This window comes from Hippocampus zosterae, chromosome 7 (genome assembly GCF_025434085.1).
Source record: "Hippocampus zosterae strain Florida chromosome 7, ASM2543408v3, whole genome shotgun sequence".
Classification (NCBI taxonomy): Eukaryota; Metazoa; Chordata; class Actinopteri; order Syngnathiformes; family Syngnathidae; genus Hippocampus; species Hippocampus zosterae.
Genome location: NC_067457.1, coordinates 19,657,790 through 19,675,544, shown reverse-complemented (window position 1 = coordinate 19,675,544; position 17,755 = coordinate 19,657,790). Strand labels below are relative to the sequence as shown.

At 47.6% G+C, this 17,755-nt stretch overlaps 1 protein-coding gene across 2 annotated transcripts; it reads left to right on the top strand.

The window, feature by feature from the left end:
- The first annotated feature begins 407 nt into the window (after positions 1–407).
- Positions 408–17,452, top strand: igf2bp3 (insulin-like growth factor 2 mRNA binding protein 3). Of its 2 annotated transcripts, XM_052071601.1 has the most exons (16): positions 408–1,301; positions 2,053–2,113; positions 6,676–6,724; positions 9,766–9,817; positions 10,002–10,065; positions 10,846–11,124; positions 11,212–11,346; positions 11,554–11,676; positions 11,759–11,894; positions 12,109–12,234; positions 12,391–12,459; positions 13,681–13,800; positions 13,871–13,945; positions 14,038–14,169; positions 14,253–14,366; positions 14,492–17,452. In XM_052071601.1, the coding sequence occupies exons 1-16, from the start codon at positions 1,127–1,129 to the stop codon at positions 14,591–14,593; spliced, it is 1,812 nt and encodes a 603-aa protein (XP_051927561.1). In that variant the 5' UTR covers positions 408–1,126; the 3' UTR covers positions 14,594–17,452. The 2 variants fall into 2 exon arrangements, with proteins under 2 accessions (XP_051927561.1, XP_051927562.1); XM_052071602.1 differs by lacking the exon at positions 12,391–12,459 and having other exon boundaries at positions 410–1,301.
- Positions 17,453–17,755: the final 303 nt, after the last annotated feature.

Genomic DNA, 17,755 nt, shown 5'->3' with positions numbered 1-17,755 from the left:
CTCGTAGCAAAGTAGAACCGTGGAAGCATTTAAAAGGGAATGAATACATCTAAATATAGAAACGGGTGGTTATGGTTCACTCGGGCGAGTTGTTTGACTTTGGTTGCGTATTGAGGGAGGGGAAGCGTATGAGGGAAGATGGACGCCTTCATTTGATTAGGAATACGTGTCATTCCCACGTTGCGTGAGTGAAGACCACGGGTCACGCCCCCCCCCCATCACATGTCTCGTATTCCTTATTTTAGCAAAATAGTCGTACACCATCATTTATGAATGGCCACCGCCCCCCCCCTTCGTCCTTGTGTGTGAGATCACTCTGCTTAAGTGGAGATTCTTTGCGCGTGCGCGCGCGCGCGGGCACGTTTTACTATAGCTCCGGCGTCCAATGAGAACGAAGCTGATTTTTTTAATGCGGAGAAAGGCGTACGAATGTGATTCTAGGAAAGACTGCAGCCTCGAACGGAACCTCTTTTTTTCTAACGCTGCCCAGGTCCTTTTCCTTTTAACACCAATCCCTCTCTTCTTCCCCTCCTTAAAAAAATCCACTCCCCCACAACTGTCCCCACCCCAGATTCCCGAGCAATTTTCCCCCAATCCCAAACACTTAATTGAGCAATTGGGTTTCCTCACGTGTCGGTTGATTTGTAGTTTGAACACGTGGCTCATTAAAAAAAAACGGAATAGAAGCGGATTTTTTTCCCTCCCCTTCTTCTTCTTCGTCGCTTCTTCTTCTCCTTGGTTGTAGTCGACCCAGAGGCGGGTGCCTGCCTGAGCGTGTGTGACATTGTCCGTCTCTTCGGAGGAAGACACAAAGTAGTTTCGCCTCCTTTTTTCCCTTCCCTACCCAGCCCATCGTCGTTTGGAAGAGCGTGCAAGATTAATAATTAAGCTTTTATTTATTGCGTGGCGAAAGAGAGAGGGGCGCGGGAGCGCGAAGCCACTACGAGGCTGCCAGTTTAAATCTATCGGTTCATTCCGTAGTGCACTAAACGCGGGGTTTCTTTTCTTTTTTTTGTTTTTTCTTTCTTTTTGTTTGTTTTGAGGCAACTCCAAACGCGGCACAGTCGCTATCTGAGCCGTTGGGTGGTTCTTTTTGTTTGTTTTTTTGTTGTTGTTGGTTGTGAACATGAATAAGCTATATATTGGCAACGTGAGCGCCGAGGCCAGCGAAGAGGACTTCGAAACTATCTTTGAGACGTGGAACATTCCCCACAGTGGTCCATTTCTGGTCAAAACCGGCTATGCCTTCGTGGACTGCCCTGACGAGAAGACCGCAATGAAGGCCATCGATGTTCTTTCAGGTGAGACGTTTGCAACGGCGTGGAACTGGTTTGTGTGTGTGTGTGTGTGTGTGTGTGTGTGTGTGTGTGCGTGGCCCCTATTCGAAATGCAATGTGATCATTGCGGCTCAGGTGTCTTGCTTTATTTGTATACACATCTCATTGTGTGTGTTTTTTTAAACACTTGAATTATAGTCGATGAATCAAAAATATCAACTGGATTCTCATGTGGAGTCGAACCTTGTTGCGGGCCTTTGCTCGGGCTCGGGTTAGAGGCCGTCGTCGTCGTGTGTGTGTATATGCGTGGCAGGCAGCTTTTCGAGGCTTCTCAAGTAGTACTAAAATACAAGCTTCTTTTCAAAACGTCCCACAAGCCTTCTCCTGTGGCCACAAGTCGCTCGTTGTGTTGTGTAGCCATTTTGCCCATGCTGACACACCAGGTGGTTTAATTGTGTTGCTCAAAATGTAGGCCAACTATGAGGCGAACACACTTGCATTTTTTTGGCACTGGCTACACTGCTTTTTTTAATATTAAATAGCTGCTCTTGGGCACAAAAAGATGTGCCAAAGAGCATTGAATGAAAATGATTTTGAATGAAACGGTTTCGTCATTGCAACTCGTCTTTGTAAAAGCCATTTAGCGGCTGTCTGCTAATATTACCTACCACCCCAACCCCTTGCACGTCCGTGGATTTGTTTTTATTTAATTAAACGAGGAGGCAGAAATCCCTCACTAGCTACGATGAATGCATAATTGTTTTTGCATTTTTAGGTAAAGTTGAACTCCATGGGAAACTTCTCGATGTGGAACACTCTGTGCCAAAACGTCAAAGGTAGGTTATAACTTATAACCTTTTTGCTAAAAGTTTGTGCTTTTTTATTTTTAAATGTATGTTTTGTCACCCCTCCCCCTCTGAATGTTGTGTGTGTGTGGGGGGGTCAATGAAAAGGGGCGTATGGCTTGTTGTAGCAACCCCCTCCTCTCTGCCTTGACAGTGGGGTGCTGCCTTTTGGGCTCAACCGTCACATTTTTGTTGTACGTATTTATTGTTTTAAAAATAACTTATGCAGACACGTGCTGGGTGTACAAAAATCTCCCCATTCAAGTGGCTGTACAAGAAAACCACATTTCAGAGAGACAGCAGGCTTACGCACAGGCCTCATGGAGTCGTCCATTTGAAGGATCTGCTGGCTTCCGCCCCTCTCTCTCTTTTTCCCCCCCCCCCCTTCGCCATGCATGAGATGGACGCTAAAAGCAGAATGGGAAGCCTTGGGGCCCCCAAAGTCACGCAAAACCCCATTGCACAACTGCACACTCGTTGGCACCTGTCCTGTTGTATTTGCAGTTTAACGACATTTTGGGGTATTTCCTCTAAAATGCTTATAGATTGGCTCCTTGCGTGCACATCTTGTGGAGTTGGCGCACCCACAGCCTTATGAATATTTTGAGATAGTCCATTTGGTACGTTGATAGTGTGAGCTAAGATGTTGAATGATTTCTTGTCATGGCTACACGTTTTGTGTGCAACGTGTTGTTTCTTTGAATTAGCTGCCAAGTTGAAATGGGCTGTCACCTGTGGAAACTTGCCCAACATTTTATCACCCCCCCCCCCAAAAAAATGTCTGAAATTGTATCTTTTCAGATGAGTCTATTACCTAAAAATAATGCTAACTTTCTCATGAGTTCGTTTTTTCTCCCCCACCAGAGTGTCATGTGGGCGTTTTTTTTGACGTGCTAAAATCTGCCTTTGAAATAGACGTGCTGAATTAATGATTTCTTCACACAAACGTCTGTTTTACTCAACTGTATTTATAGAGCACTTTCGCATACAAAGTGCTGTACATGGAGCAATTAACATATACAACAAACAGTAAAGCAAATCGGTAACAAAGACGGTAGAAAGCACCGAACAGCAAAACCAAGAACAAATCTAAGTCATGCTCAGTCAAATGCCAAACAATACAAATTACAAATTAGTTTACAAATTAAACTAGTTTTCATGAGCACACAAATGGATAGTAAAGGCAACATGGGCCACACACACGCACACACTGGGCCATTCTTTGCATTCTGCAAATATCAGCTGGGGGGAGGGATAGGAGGAGGGGGCTTGGCCAATCACCATGTCTTTAACCTTTGGACTCCTCCGGAAAAAGGGAAGTGCTATAAACAGTCAGGAAAGATGCAAGCATGTACAGTGTCCAATTTGGGGTTAACACAGAGCATGGGCTGGAATTCTCCGAAAGGTTTTTGAAAATCTAAAAGAGAGGGACAGAAAAAAAACACACACAGTTCATTGTGAATATGAACCATTGCAATGAAGAAAAAAAATCATTTGGATCCGTTGGCTTTACTTAAGTCGGTCATGTACATCATTAATTGATTAAAATGTTAACCAAACGTGTATCATTTGAAATCATTTCAGGGGAAACGGTAGAAAAGTACATCAAGTGAACACTTTCTATATCGTGTGCAACAGAAGGTTAAATACTTTTTTTAAAGTATAATTATTGTAGTAAAAATCAGAAATTAGGTTAAGGTTCAGCTACGGGGGGGACGCGCTTTATTGGGACAAAATGTGAGAGTTTAAATAAAAGCAAAATTTATGAGCAACTCACGGTTTTGAAAAATAGAATTTTTAAAAGTAAATGAGCACTACAGTGAGCCAATTTTTTTTCTCCTACAAACTGTTAATTTTTATCTTTAAAAAAAAGTACTCCCTCCACAAGTGTGTTTTGATTCACTTCCAGTTTGTGATTATTGTCTAGAGTCTCCGTGAACTCCCGGCTTCCCATTTGCGTCTGGGAGGGGGGCGTTGATATAAAGAATCGGGCATAACCCAAAATCCTCACTGAGTCACATGTACAGAAGGAAAAAAAATGGCGTGGGTATAAGAAGGAAGTGTGTGTGTGCGTGTGTGTGTGTGTGTGCGCGCCTGTGCGGATGATACTGCTGTTAAACACACTAGGGCAAAAAAAAAAAGTCCACATGCTTTTCCTATCGCACTCTTATCACATTTGAGACCTCACTTGTGAACTTTTAAAAAATAAATTGAAGAACGGGGTAAAAATTGGTTCTTTTCGTTTGAGAAGTTTGCTTCGCAGGGTCATCCTGGGGCCCCACGTGCACTTTATAAAAAAAAAAAAAAGAGGGGGTGTGAATTATGGGAGACAACTCCTGCAATCTACCCACAGTTTCACGTCAACGTAGCCTTGTGCATCCAACATTCGTCGTATTTTGTGAATGAGGTTGTTGGGGGGGTGGGGGGGGGCAACGTGCAACGGTCTTTTCAGTTGAGTCACCTCGTGGTGTCTGGCTGAAGATATTCATCTCATTGGAATGTTCTGAGGGAGCTTACAAAGCAAGTCATCCAAAAACTCAGGGCTTTGAATGTGTATCTTATTTATGTGTGTGTGTGTGGGGGGGGGGGGGGTCACAGTGAGCATTTAAGGCCCTTTGGTGTGTAGAAGGCGACCGGAGTGGCATAACCTGGCCAATGTGTGGAGCTCAGTCGGAACCAGTGCGTATGAATAGTCTGATGGCTGGATGAGCGCCGAGCACTCGTTGTGTTTCTTTACGTGTGTAGGTTGCAGTGCCTCCATATTGTTCAGTAGAAGCTGCTTTCTTCTTCATTTTTTTGGGTGGGGGGGTTGCATGTCTTTTTTTTTCTCATCCTTCTCACCATTGGTTAACACGTACAGAGCTGGCGTGTTTAAAAAAAAAAAGAGTACGTAAGGAGCACCGGCTTGGTCTTGGCCATCACATGACAAACCAGCCCCAGTCACTACACCCCCCCCCCCCACACACACTTTTAGCCCAGCTCTACATGTTCCTGTCAGTGGACTTGTCCGTGTCCATGGTAACAGGGCCCCACCCCCACCGAGTAGAGTGGGCCCTTGTTACCCTTGCCTGAAACAGGACTAGTCCCCCCCCCCCCCCCCCACCACCACCACCCCTCCGCCCTACACCACCACACCCCAATCACCCATCCCCAAATCAAAGGCTGCAAGGGGGACCAGGGAATGTATAGAGCACCCAACCCCCACTCCAAACCACCCTGCCCCTCCTAACCCTGCCTGACTTCTTCTGTCTGTGGAGCTATAGGTCGGCCCTGGTGCATTTGCACATTTCACATGGCGTTCTCACCGCAATGCAGAGCATACAGAATCTGTGGGTAGGAGGAGGAGCTGGGGGTTGTGGGGGGGGGGGTTGCTGGCGGTGGGACGGATCAGCCTGGAATGGCACACAGTTGGCCGGAAAGGGCTGGAATTCCACTTGGAGGTTATCTTTGAATTTACGGTGCAAACTGCAATTTGCTAGATTCAAGTAGTCAAAAGTGTCGAATCTGAGTCGTATACACTGCAGTGGATGCGTGCCACTGGTTGGAATGTTATTATGCCCCTTGATTATTATTATTTTTTTGGGGGGGTTGCGTAATCAACTTTTAACATCCCTTTGACACTTGTGGGTTTGTGTGATGTCGCTCATAAAGGTGCTGCACCCCCACACCCCCCTGGTTTCGGGTCTCCCACATTGTTGTTGCGCACACGAGGCCGCCCTCATGTACATTACGGCCCTTCAGGTTTGTCAACAGGCAGCGGACTTTGGAGTGGCCTCCCGTTTCTATACAACGTCCTCCTGCAGGGAAAACACTCCAAAGCCTCAAACATGCAATTGTCGCTTTGTCGTCTCGCGCTTCCCCTGCGTGTGTCCCTCTTAATTGCGCCCCCCCCCCCACCCCACCACCCCCGAATGCTTTTAATGACTAACGTGACTTTCGAACCAGTCAGCACGGTTAAGTCCGCTCATCTTTGCTGGATGAACAAGTGCACGAATTTCATTCTTGCCCATTCGGGTTGGCTCGAACGCCCCCGCCCCCCCCTTTTCCCGACACAACAGTTGGGTCGTCCTGGAAAAGTGCGAGTCACTCTCTCGGACATTCATTGACTCCACTTTTGTTTAGTGCACTGTTCTCAAGACGGTCTTTTATTTTTATTCTCCATCATACATTTCCTTTGTTCCGTGCGTGTGGCGTGTTGCGATTTTAGCTCCTTCTCTCATTTTAAAGCCACCCAATTACATTCAATCTCGACATCCTGAACACCGAGCGACGGCTGCTATCATATTGGAAATAATGGCTTGGCCTAGCTGCATTTTTATGGACCAGATAGCTCCTCAACCAACGTGCAAAGCGGATTACACTTTACCGTTTACGCCTTTAAAGATGGCGCAGACCTCACAGGAGTTGACGTTCACATGGCTGGAATAAATGCTGGCTCTTAATCCCCCATTTATTTCTTTATGTATTTTTTTAAGGCCTCCATGAGAACCTCGGTCAAGTTTTATCAGCATTTAGCCGTTCTTCAACATCATCTTCCCTTCTTCTCTCCTCAGGAGCTGTAAACTGCAGATCAGGAACATCCCGCCTGACATGCGGTGGGAGGTGAGTGCTAACAGGCTACCGAGTGTTTCCGGGGGTTTGGTACGTGGTGGGCCACCCCAGCTGGCCTCTTTTTCATTCAGACGATACCCCCCCCCCCCTTCCCACCCCCTTTCTGGAAGCGTTTCGACATAGCACATGTTTCATGGGATTGCACATGGCTGGACCTCGGCTCAGGCCAAGCGAGCTCACCAAGTGGTGGGCCAAACCGTGGTTGGAACAAATAATTTGACATGGCGACGCTCAGGTTTCGAGCCACTGATTTAAAATAATTTTTTTTTGTGTGTGTGTAATGCGCAACAACATTTGGAGAAGCGACACGTTGGCTGGACTTGGAGAAGAAACGTGCAAGAATGCAGCTTGTCGTTTGCGCCTCAGAATGAATTGGCTCAGTCTTTGCGTCGTGTGGCAAATCTGTGAGTTTCTTTAGCTAATCCGCGTCTATCGGCGCAAACGATGGTGTCGTCGAAGCCAAAGGTGTGCGCGCAGATGTAGTGATGATCTCGGGGGGGGGGGGGGGGGTGGGGGGGCGATGCTGTGGATTAAATAAATTATACCGTCTAAAAAAAATACGCTGCTGATTGACGAGGGCAATGCAGAGGCTATGCGTTGTTTTTTTTTTCTCCCCCTGAAATAACTTTTGCTTTACTACTTGCTCCTCCTTCCCAATTCATGAATGAATTTAATGTTGAAACATCTGCTATATGTGTGTGCGCGCGCTCGTGTGTGTGTGTGTGTCTGAGCATGTGCAGAACGTGGTTAAAATAAATACAAAAGAGAGTGGGTGGGGGGGAAACAACTTGGGATCCATCGTTTCAGTAGATGAACTACTGAAGTCTTTTGACGGTTTACAGTGTTGTGCAAAATTAAAGGGTAAAAATGTTGTGGGACGTTGAGTCCTTTCCCACTACAAGAGGATTTAAAAGTTTTGGAGTCGGAGCTACGATTATGTCAAAGGAAAGTATTTTTAGGCAAAACGCACCCTCAAAATTTCCCTTAATTTAGAACAGTGTGGAACTGGCTCTGCAGTTGTTTCATAAAAAAAAAAAAATTCCCCCCCCCCCAAAAAAAATGGTGTGAGTGGTGCACAAATCTTGCATTTAAATTCCACTTTATCCGCCATACTGGCTTCACTTTGAAGTCTACGTCAACATTCCGACATTTGTGGAAAGAGGGGGAATGATTTTTATTTTGGGGGAGGTCTTTCTCTTTTTTTGTTTTTTTTTTTGTTAATCTTTAATCTAGATCTTAAATCACCAACCATGCGTTCCAACTCCTCACTCCCATTTTCTTTGTACAGTGGCGACAGCGCGCACTCGGAGTGTTGTTCCATTCGGGAAAGAACAATTCAGAATTTCCTCAATGACACACACACACTCGCAAACACACACACTTGTTCAAACGGGAACCGTGATGTGGCGATTGTGCAATTCCATCTTGCCATCGACTGGCTGGCCGTGTGCGTTGATTTCATTTGATTTTTCTAAAAGCAAGCGCTGGCGTCGCCGCGCATGGGCCTTAAGCTGCGGCTCCACACGTGTTACTAGCATGTAGCCCAAGGTTGCCTTCTCCAGAGGTGATGGGGAGGTCTCCCCCTCCCTTGGGAGGAGGGGGGTAGGGTTTGAAAAAAAAATCTGGGGATTTTTTGATGCAAAGGCCCTCGCGTGTATCTTATCAGGTAGATTAGACAATGGTCGCGGTGCATTCCGCCCCTCAACGTGAACGAGTTGGCGAGAATCGTGGCGTGTTGGCGAGCTGGAGTGGATGGCTAAGGCCCGGCGGACCGTTTCTTTTCCCTCGTCCATGTGCTTTGATTCACAGAATGTGTAGCATGAGCTCGCACCCCTCCCCCAGCCCGTTCTTCCTGCTGGAATGCGCCCCACCCTTTTCCTGAATGGCCTGGATTCTCATTGGCCAGCCCCCCCAACCCCAACCACCCGCATCCCCCGCCCCACTTGCGGAAGTACAGGCAGCCCAGCCAGCCAGCGTCGGGCGCCGCCGCATTTTGCTGGAGGCGCAGCCAATGACTCGCAGTTGACATGGCAAAGAGGCGGGAGCTCGCTTGGTTGGTGGGTCGCCTCGGGGGTGTGTGTGCATGCGTGGAAGGGGTGAGGGCGGGTGGGCAAGTCTTGTTGGCTAGGAAGTGGGGTTGTGCTCTTGGAGGGGAAGGGCGGGAGGGGGGTGTGGCCTTGGGTTCAACGGCGTATGGTCGAAGGTCTTGGTTCTGCTTGGATCCTTTTGCCCCCCCCCCCCCCCACTCACCCACAGTTGAGCAAATCAATGAATTAAAATGCTGCGGTCTCCAGGTGGCCCGGTTGATGCATCGCTGCGCGTTGGAGGTTTTTGGAGGATGAGGTTTCTCCTACTTGCCATATTACGCCAAAGATTCAAGCGTCTTGATTTTTGTATGGGTGGGGGTTGGGGAAGGGGTGGTCCAAGTCAATCGTCGCTGACCAGCCGTAACCTTAAATATACTTGCGCAATCTAATGAATCGTGATGAAAGTGTTGGTGTCAAATGTCTGCTTTGTTGAAAATGATGCTAACGCGTGAGGTCGTATTTAGCTATGATTGTCGCTTACAGTGGTGTCGAACACTCGTTATCACCGGGGGGCATTTCGGCTATTTTGATAGTCGTGTCGTGAACATGCATGTCAGAGTTAAACGCGGTGTTCTTCCATGCCGTTACAAAAAAACTAAGAAACCTTAAAAAAAACGGTTCCCCCTTTTTTAAAGGCATTTTTTTGTTACAACTTTGATTCCGAGGGGGGTCTCTGAGCAGAGATTCACTGATTGACTGGTCAAAATGTTTCGGCGTGATCCAGTTTGTTTATTGGACCTCCCCACCCCCCCCCAAAAAAACAACAACCCCAAAACAAAAAAAGGACATGTTGCATCTGTATTAACCGTCCAACTCCAATGGCACTTAATGCTGTAGCCTAGCTAAACGAACGAGTTCCCATGGATGGGCTTACGCTCAACAACAAAAGGTTCCAGTCGAAGCCGACCGTGGTCCTAATTATGGCTTTGATTTTTTTTTCCCCAGGCCCTGGATGGCATCCTGGCCCAGTATGGTGCTGTAGAATGCTGTGAACAAGGTGAATACACGCACGTGCTTGAGATGTTGCTGCGCTTTTTTTTTTTTTTAAGTGGGGTTGGCTTGCAGAATTTGTAGGCCTTCAGAAACGTTTTATTTTATTTTTTTAATGAATAAAAAAATGTCATGTGAAGGTAGTAAATGGTCAAATGACGAGTGAATGTCTGCTGTACGCTCCTTCACAGTCAACACTGACACGGAGAATGCGGTTGTCAATGTTCGATATGCAGCCAAGGACCAGGCCAGGCAGTGAGTGCGGACGTACACACGCACACACACGCACACACACACTTCCTTCTTCTCTAGAAAAATTGTCATAGTTTTTGCAGCACGCTTGATAAGAAAAGTCAACTTGCTTAGATTTGCCATTTAGTGCCCCCTAGTGGACGTAAATCGCACTTGTTTGGTCATGACTTCACGTCATGTTATACAGTGTAGGTCATTTTCCCCCCCTCTCGAAATGTATTCTGCCTGTTATTACGGATCGCAGGCCTAGACGGTTCAAGCGGAAGTCGAGGTCTGAATTTTCATCGCAAATCACATCAGTTGTAGCAACATAAATTGCAAAGGAACTATTTTTTTTTCATTTGGCTTGTGCTTTAAAGATATAGTCCGTTCTTCATCCACCTTTCCTTTTTTCCCCCCCCGAAGCGCTCATCCTTACTTAGGTCGGTCGTGGTTGAGCCCCGAGCTTATCACGGTTGACTCTGGGTGAGATGTTTTGTACCTAATTTATAGGCTCGTGCGCCGTTTCTACGCGCAAGAAGAAGCGGTTAATTGAACGGAGTGTCTGATAACGCACACTTATCTTTGGATGCCGCAGAGTTTTATCGTTGTGTACTACTCGGGGAAATTGAGTTGGTGTACAGCAAACGGCGTTATGCTACTGCGTGCGTTCCGTCTGAGATGCTCAAGAGAGATTTCTGCGTCATCGGCTTTCGTTTCCTTCCATCGACCTTCCCGCGCTCTGAATTCACAAGGCCCGTCCGATGCGATCAAAGGGCAAAAGGTCACTTTTGTTTTCCTCAGGGCCATCGAGAAGCTCAACGGCTCCATGATGGAGAACTGCGCTTTGAAGGTGTCTTACATCCCGGATGAGACCGCCGCGCCAGAAGGTCCTCCGGCGGCCGGTCGGAGAGGTTTCAACGCCCGCGGACCGCCTCGCTCGGGCTCGCCGAGCCTCGGCGCCCGGCCCAAAGTGCAGTCGGACATCCCGCTGCGCATGCTGGTCCCCACGCAGTTCGTCGGGGCCATCATCGGCAAGGAGGGCGCCACCATCCGCAACGTCACCAAACAGACCCACTCGAAGTTGGTCGCGGGGAGCCGGGGGGTGGGGTTGGCGCGCCAGTGACTCGAGGGAACGGAACGTCATCGCTTCTGATCCTCTCGTCTCAGGATTGACATTCACCGGAAAGAGAACGCAGGCGCCGCCGAGAAGCCCATCACCATTCACTCCACGGCGGAAGGTTGTTCGAACGCCTGCCGAACGCTCATGGAGATCATGCAGAAGGAAGCACTCGACACCAAGTTGTGAGTTTGCACCCCCCCCCCCCCACACGTCCTCCCATCGGATCAACACTTGAAATTGACTAAAACATGCAGGATTGCGGCCCCTGAAGACGACTTTGGAAACGAGGCCACGAGAAGCCTCGAAATACACAATCGGCGCCTTGCGCCAGCTCATGTTTAACATGAAAGTTTCTTTGATCGTGTTTTTTTTTTTTTTTTTCCTTGCAGTACTGAGGAGATCCCACTAAAGGTTCTAGTCCACAACACCTTTGTCGGAAGATTAATCGGCAAGGAAGGACGAAACCTGAAGAAAATCGAGCAGGACACGGGGACCAAAATCACAATCTCGCCGTAGGATCTTTTTCAAATCTTTTCCGACACCAGGGCGCTTTCGGGGGTAAATATTCTACCCCCCTCCCCTCGATTTGTGCAGTCTTCAGGACCTGACCCTGTACAACCCGGAGCGGACCATCACCGTGAAGGGCTCCATCGAGGCATGCGCCAGAGCAGAGGAGGAAGTGATGAAGAAGATCCGAGAGTCGTACGAGAGCGACATGGCTGCCATGAACGTGAGTCGGGGTTGTTGCCGCGCGGCCGCAAACCGCGTCAAAGCGGCTCGGTCGGAAACGAAGCGGGATGTGATGGATTTGATTTTCTTTTTTTTTCCCCTTCTCCCCTTTTGCAGTGTACCTAATGAACTGCAAGTTGAATTCGCCAAGTGTGTTGTGGTTAAGACCTTCATGCTCTTGTTTTTTTTTTTTTTCTCCCCCGCTCCCCCCACAGCTCCAGTCGAACCTGATTCCAGGCTTGAACTTGAACGCTCTCGGTTTGTTCCCCAGCGGCACGCCCGGAATGGGCCCATCCATGTCCCACGTCCCCCCTCCCGGACCCGGCGGCCCGGCATTCGGAGTAAGTTTTGCGGCCCGTCAAATCCTGTTGAAGTGGCGCGTCCCGTAGACTCTGATCATGCGGTGCCCTGACTGACTCTGGCGCCCTTGGAGCTCCATCGTTTGTTAGTTGGTAGCAAGCCCCCTCCACCCGTTTGATGTGTCTCTCTTCCTGTAGTGCAGTCCTTATGGGGGCGAGGGTCCATTTTGGGCTCCTGTGATGTCGGCGAGCAGCCAGCCCCTCGCCGTAAGTCAACCTGTCCCAACGAGCTTTGCACGGCTTGCGGCTGCTCGCTGCTGCGGGATGACTCGCCGGGGGTGCCCCCCCCACTCCCCCCTTTCCACCTCTCGAAGCTTTCAGGCCCTCATCCGTATGCGACCTTTAACTGGCAAGCGCGGGAACCGGCAGCTTGGCTACTTAATGTTTTACTAGTGCTCGAGATGAGGAGAGCGGTACCTCGACGTGAAGGCAGTCGAAGCAAGTTGTTGGCCCCGAGCTGGCGTATTGATTGGGGGTATTGGTCTCGATCCAAGATCGATTACGTTTGAGTGTGTGATTGACCTGAGTGCGGGGGGGGAGAAGCTGGTTGTGTCTTTGAGCAAGTGGTCCGCTGTGGCACTTTGCACGAGAGCATCTGTTAGGGGATTTTTTTTTTTTTTTTCCTAGAATGAAAACGGTTCTGTGTAGTCGTTGTCCGAAAGGGGTGGGGGAGGGGGATCCTCCTTTTTATTTTGCGAATGTGGGAATTATGAGTTTTAGATTGATTTAAAATATTTTTTTCTGGTAACGTTTGGCCAAATTTATGGGTTAGGCGTAAGATGACCACATTCCACTGCCCTTATGCTTTTCTGGAGGATGAACTGGCTTTAAAAGTAGATTTATAGCGCCACCTGTTGCTTTTTTTATTTGCTTCTATTTTTATTTTTCTTCTTTGTGACAGGGGTTCACTTTGGCCTGGGTTCAGCATTCGCTTCAATGATATCTGACGCCATCTAGCGTCGTGAATTGGTATAATGTCTAGACCCCGAATATAAGAAGACCCCCACTTCTTATTTCAATGTTAAAAAAAACATTCTTCTATTCGGGCCAATACGGTATGTTGCATTCAGGAAGCTCGGAGCTGCGGCGAGTATCCCAGACTGTATTTTGACCTTTTGTAACAAGAGGCAATATTTTTTCGTTGAGGCGTTTAGCCACTTAAACATTTCGTATGAAGAGACGTTCGTAAGTAGAGGTACCGCTGTACAGTATGTTTTGCCTTGGTACTTTAAATTCTATGGACATTGTCAAAAGCGGCGCTTTGCCAATGTAAATGGCGTAGTGGTAATATTAGCCCAACTAACAAAGGCACTGGACTGCAATCGCGTTGGTGAGAGCATCACCGGATGCGTGCGTGTGTGATGTTCAGCGGTGCTGTGAGCGACGGCATCCAGGCCCAATTAACAATAATATGTTCCCACGCACCAGGGACACCCGGAGTCGGAGACGGTCCACCTGTTCATCCCCGCGCTTGCCGTGGGAGCCATCATTGGGAAACAGGGTCAACACATCAAGCAGCTGTCGCATTTTGCCGGCGCCTCCATCAAAGTGAGTCGGCCGCCAATATTCACGTAATTCCTCGAAACCGCACGGTCGCTTCATCTCGCGTCTCCTCCAGATCGCCCCCGCGGAAGGAATGGATCCCAAACAGAGGATGGTTATTATCGTCGGACCACCAGAGGCTCAGTTTAAGGTGCCGCGCGCCCACAGAAACGGATAAATGGAGGTCTCTTTAAAGTTTATTGCCCAGGCTCAATTGCCGTGTCGTCCCCTGTTCCGTGGCAGGCTCAGTGTCGCATCTTTGGCAAACTGAAAGAGGAGAACTTCTTCGGCCCGAAGGAGGAGGTGAAACTCGAGGCCCACATCAAGGTGCCCTCCGTCGCTGCCGGACGAGTCATCGGAAAGGGTGGCAAAACGGTAAGCTTTCCAACGTTTGAGTGACCGCCCATCCCCGTTTGGTTGGGTGGTTTCGTTCAAACGGTTGGTTCTTTTGCTCGCAGGTAAACGAGTTACAGAACCTGACCTGCGCCGAAGTGGTGGTGCCCAGGGACCAGACCCCCGACGAGAACGACCAGGTCATCGTCAAAATCAGCGGACACTTCTTTGCCTGTCAGGTGGGGACCACTTCTTCTTCCCAAAGTTGCAATCAGCTCAGAACTTTCCAGGGAATAGAAAGTGGACAAATCTTACCAAGCCATACATTCAAACCTGGATTTTATTTTTTTTTAAATTATTTTAGCTGGCCCAAAGGAAGATTCAGGAGATCTTGGCTCAGGTGAGAAGACAGCAGCAGCCCAAGCCGGCGCCCGGAGTTCAGCCTCCGCTGCCCCGCAGGAAGTAATGTGCCAGCGTGCGCTGGAGGAAAACGGTGACTGAAGCTGCCTGACTCATGAAGACGGTTGGCGGGACGAATGCAGCGGAGTCCGGGGGGGGGGGGGGGGGGGATTTGACGACAAGGTGTTACGAACGCTCTTCTCAGGGGTCAAAGGTTATTTGAAGCCTACCAAAACATCCAGCCCCTCCGCGCCTCACTTGAACGTTCAAGTGTGGCTAAGAGATGCCCCGCCCCCATTCCCCATCCCCCCTTACTTCTCCTCCTCTTACTCCTCTTCTCTAAACCGCCACCAACCTCACCTCTCTGCATCACTGTAGGAATGTATCGGAGGGCCCCCGTCGACGTCACCTTGCCCTCACATGTACGCACCCTTCGACCGCTCTCCTCCTCCCCCAAAGGGCGTGTCTCTTTTTTTCTCCTCCCCCTATTTTTGTGGTCAGTTTAACTTTTTTTTTTTTTTTTTTTTAAACTTGCAACACAAAGAAGAAATGAAGATCCCCCTCCTATCGCCTCTTTGGTGTGGTAGTTCAAACCCGACAAAGATGTTTTGGTTGACTCTGGATTTGGTTGATACTTTTCAGTGTTTAATTGGTGAATGAAGCTTTCTCATGAGTTAAAAAAAAAAGGCATTGCTCTTACGGTCCTGGTGGGGACCGCCAGAGGTTTTTTTTTTTGGGGGGGGGGGTTGTTTCAAATTGGTAGGGCCACGTTTAGGGGAAAGATTGTCTGAGGCCAGGACCCCCCTGAAGGGGTTGAATATAATCTGGGTGTCCTGCCCGTCTAATGATGGTGGCATTTTATAAATTCGGATGCATTTTATAGATAGTCCTAAATAGATTATTATATATATATAAAAATACCTAGATAAACACACACCGTATATCTATAAATAGATATATATATTTAGAGGTGCGGGCAGCGCCGTGACTGACACTTTGGGAAATGGTGCTGAAATGCTGCTGCCCAGGAAAACCAGTTTAATATGCATTTTACTTAACTACCTCAGGATCTAGTACCTCAGAAGAGACAAAAAAAATATTATATATACAGTATATATATATAAAACTATAGAGGAAAAAAAAAATGTTCCTTTTTTTTATTTTTGCTTTTGTGGTATTTTGTATACTTTATAAAGCTGATAGTCTTTGAACATTTTTATTTTTTTAAGAAAAAAAAATGTAAACTTTTTGGTCGGCTGCCAACTGACCCTTGCCTTCAACTCTAGTGCTTTACGGTGGCATTGTACATGTGTGTGAGTGACTAAAGATGACCCTGTACATAACGTCTATTTGTACATAGCAGCCCCAGAGCCGGAGTTGGCACGCCTCAGCTGGCGGCTGACACGAGTATCCAGAGAGAATCGCCTCAGTTTTTCCCCTGAGGGTCCAGCCATCTTTTTTTTTTTTTTGGAAAGAAAATTACAAAACACCATGTGACTCAATGCCAACCGTACATGATTACAGCAATGCAATTTAGTTTTGGGGTTGACTTTATCCGGAATGGTACTTTAATTTGTCCATTAAATTCAATTCCTTTCTGTGGTCCGGGTTAGATAGAGCAGGGTGGACTCCGAACGCTTCTGCGCCCATCAAGGCCCGAACCCGACCAGCTTAGCAAACATAAGTCTACGTGAACGTCGATCACTGCATGGTGAAGGTAGGGGGAGTCGCACTGATGGATGCGCGGTGGGTTTTTTTTGTTTGTTTTGTTTTTTTGCTACAGCGAAACATGATTTGAACGTTTTTGTGACCCGCGCAAGTGTAACTTTGTTTTATTGACACAGACTGACTTAGGAGGGATAAGAAGTACAAACCCTGACTCGGGGGGTGGGCGGGGGGAAATCTCATTTGTGTCATGCCGAATGTAAATATGTTGATTGTGGTAGAAGTTGAGTGTATCCATGCTTCCACAGTAGAACGCCGTCTACCTCAGCTAAAGGGGGCGGGGTAGGGGCTGTTGTGCCACCGAGCGCGCCCCCCGCCCCCTCCCTGCCCCCACTGAGCGCCAGCGCGCACGTATACCTCAGCCCCGCCCCCCCACCCCCTTTTCCAGAACACTTTCTTTTCTTACCACCCCACACCGGCGCGCCATCTTAACATCACGCTTAACTGAGTGGCACAAGTGATACTTAAAATGACCCCCCCCCCTCTGACCTCCCCTCCACGCCCACCCCGCCCTCCCTTTTCTCCGCAGTTTGTTTTGATCTACCTCTTTAGACAAGTATTTGAAGTAGAGGCATTCTGTTTGTTAGAATTTAATCAAATACAAATCGTATACTCTTTAGAATTGTGCAAATTTATGGCAAGTGATCAAAAAAATTTGTTTTCAGTATTTATATGTACTCTTTTTGGCTTAATTGAACTCCTCCAACCATCACCATGACTTTCTGCTTTCTCTTTTTGGTGGTGTGGCTTCCTTGTATTTGAACTTTTTGCTGTTTTGAGTGGGGTGGGGGAAGGTCAAATCACCTGTTTTGATTTAGCTTTCAATAGTTGATGACAAAATGCAGTTGTTGTTTTTCATTTTAAAGGGCCTGCCTTTTTTCTAATTTGTAAGACTACAAAATAGATACAAGTCCTGTCTTGTTTCCTTTGTCTTTCACAAATGCTACTCAATTGCTGATTTTTTTTTCTTCTCTCTCTTGGTAGCCATTTCTTTCTGTTAGCATTTCGTGGCTGTGTAACATTCTACTATGGGACTGAATTCAGGGTTTGGGGTCCCCCTTTTATTTGGGAGAGTGATCTAACTACAGCATGAACCCACCCCCTTGACCCCCCCCCGTCTGCAAACATGCTTGTGCCCCTACACCTCCCCCTCACACAGTTCCACTTGTCAAATGCCTCTGAATAAAGGACAAAAAAATTATATTGTTGCCGATCCTAGTTTTGTTTTTTTTTTAAATCAATGAGATGTAGTCTTATTTGTGTCAGTGTTGTTGGTGCTCGCAGGAAACGGCATCACTCGCTGATAATTTGTATTGGAGATTATATGGCCCACTTCTTTTTAAATCAATGCTAACCAAATGAAGCCCAAAGATTTTTTTATATATTGAATGGTCACTTGTTATCCATGAAAGCAAAAGTGGCTTTCATAGGTTCCAGAATAGGTTCACATCTTCTCATTGTAAAAGTCAAGAATGATCTTGGATTTATAACGGTGATTAATTGC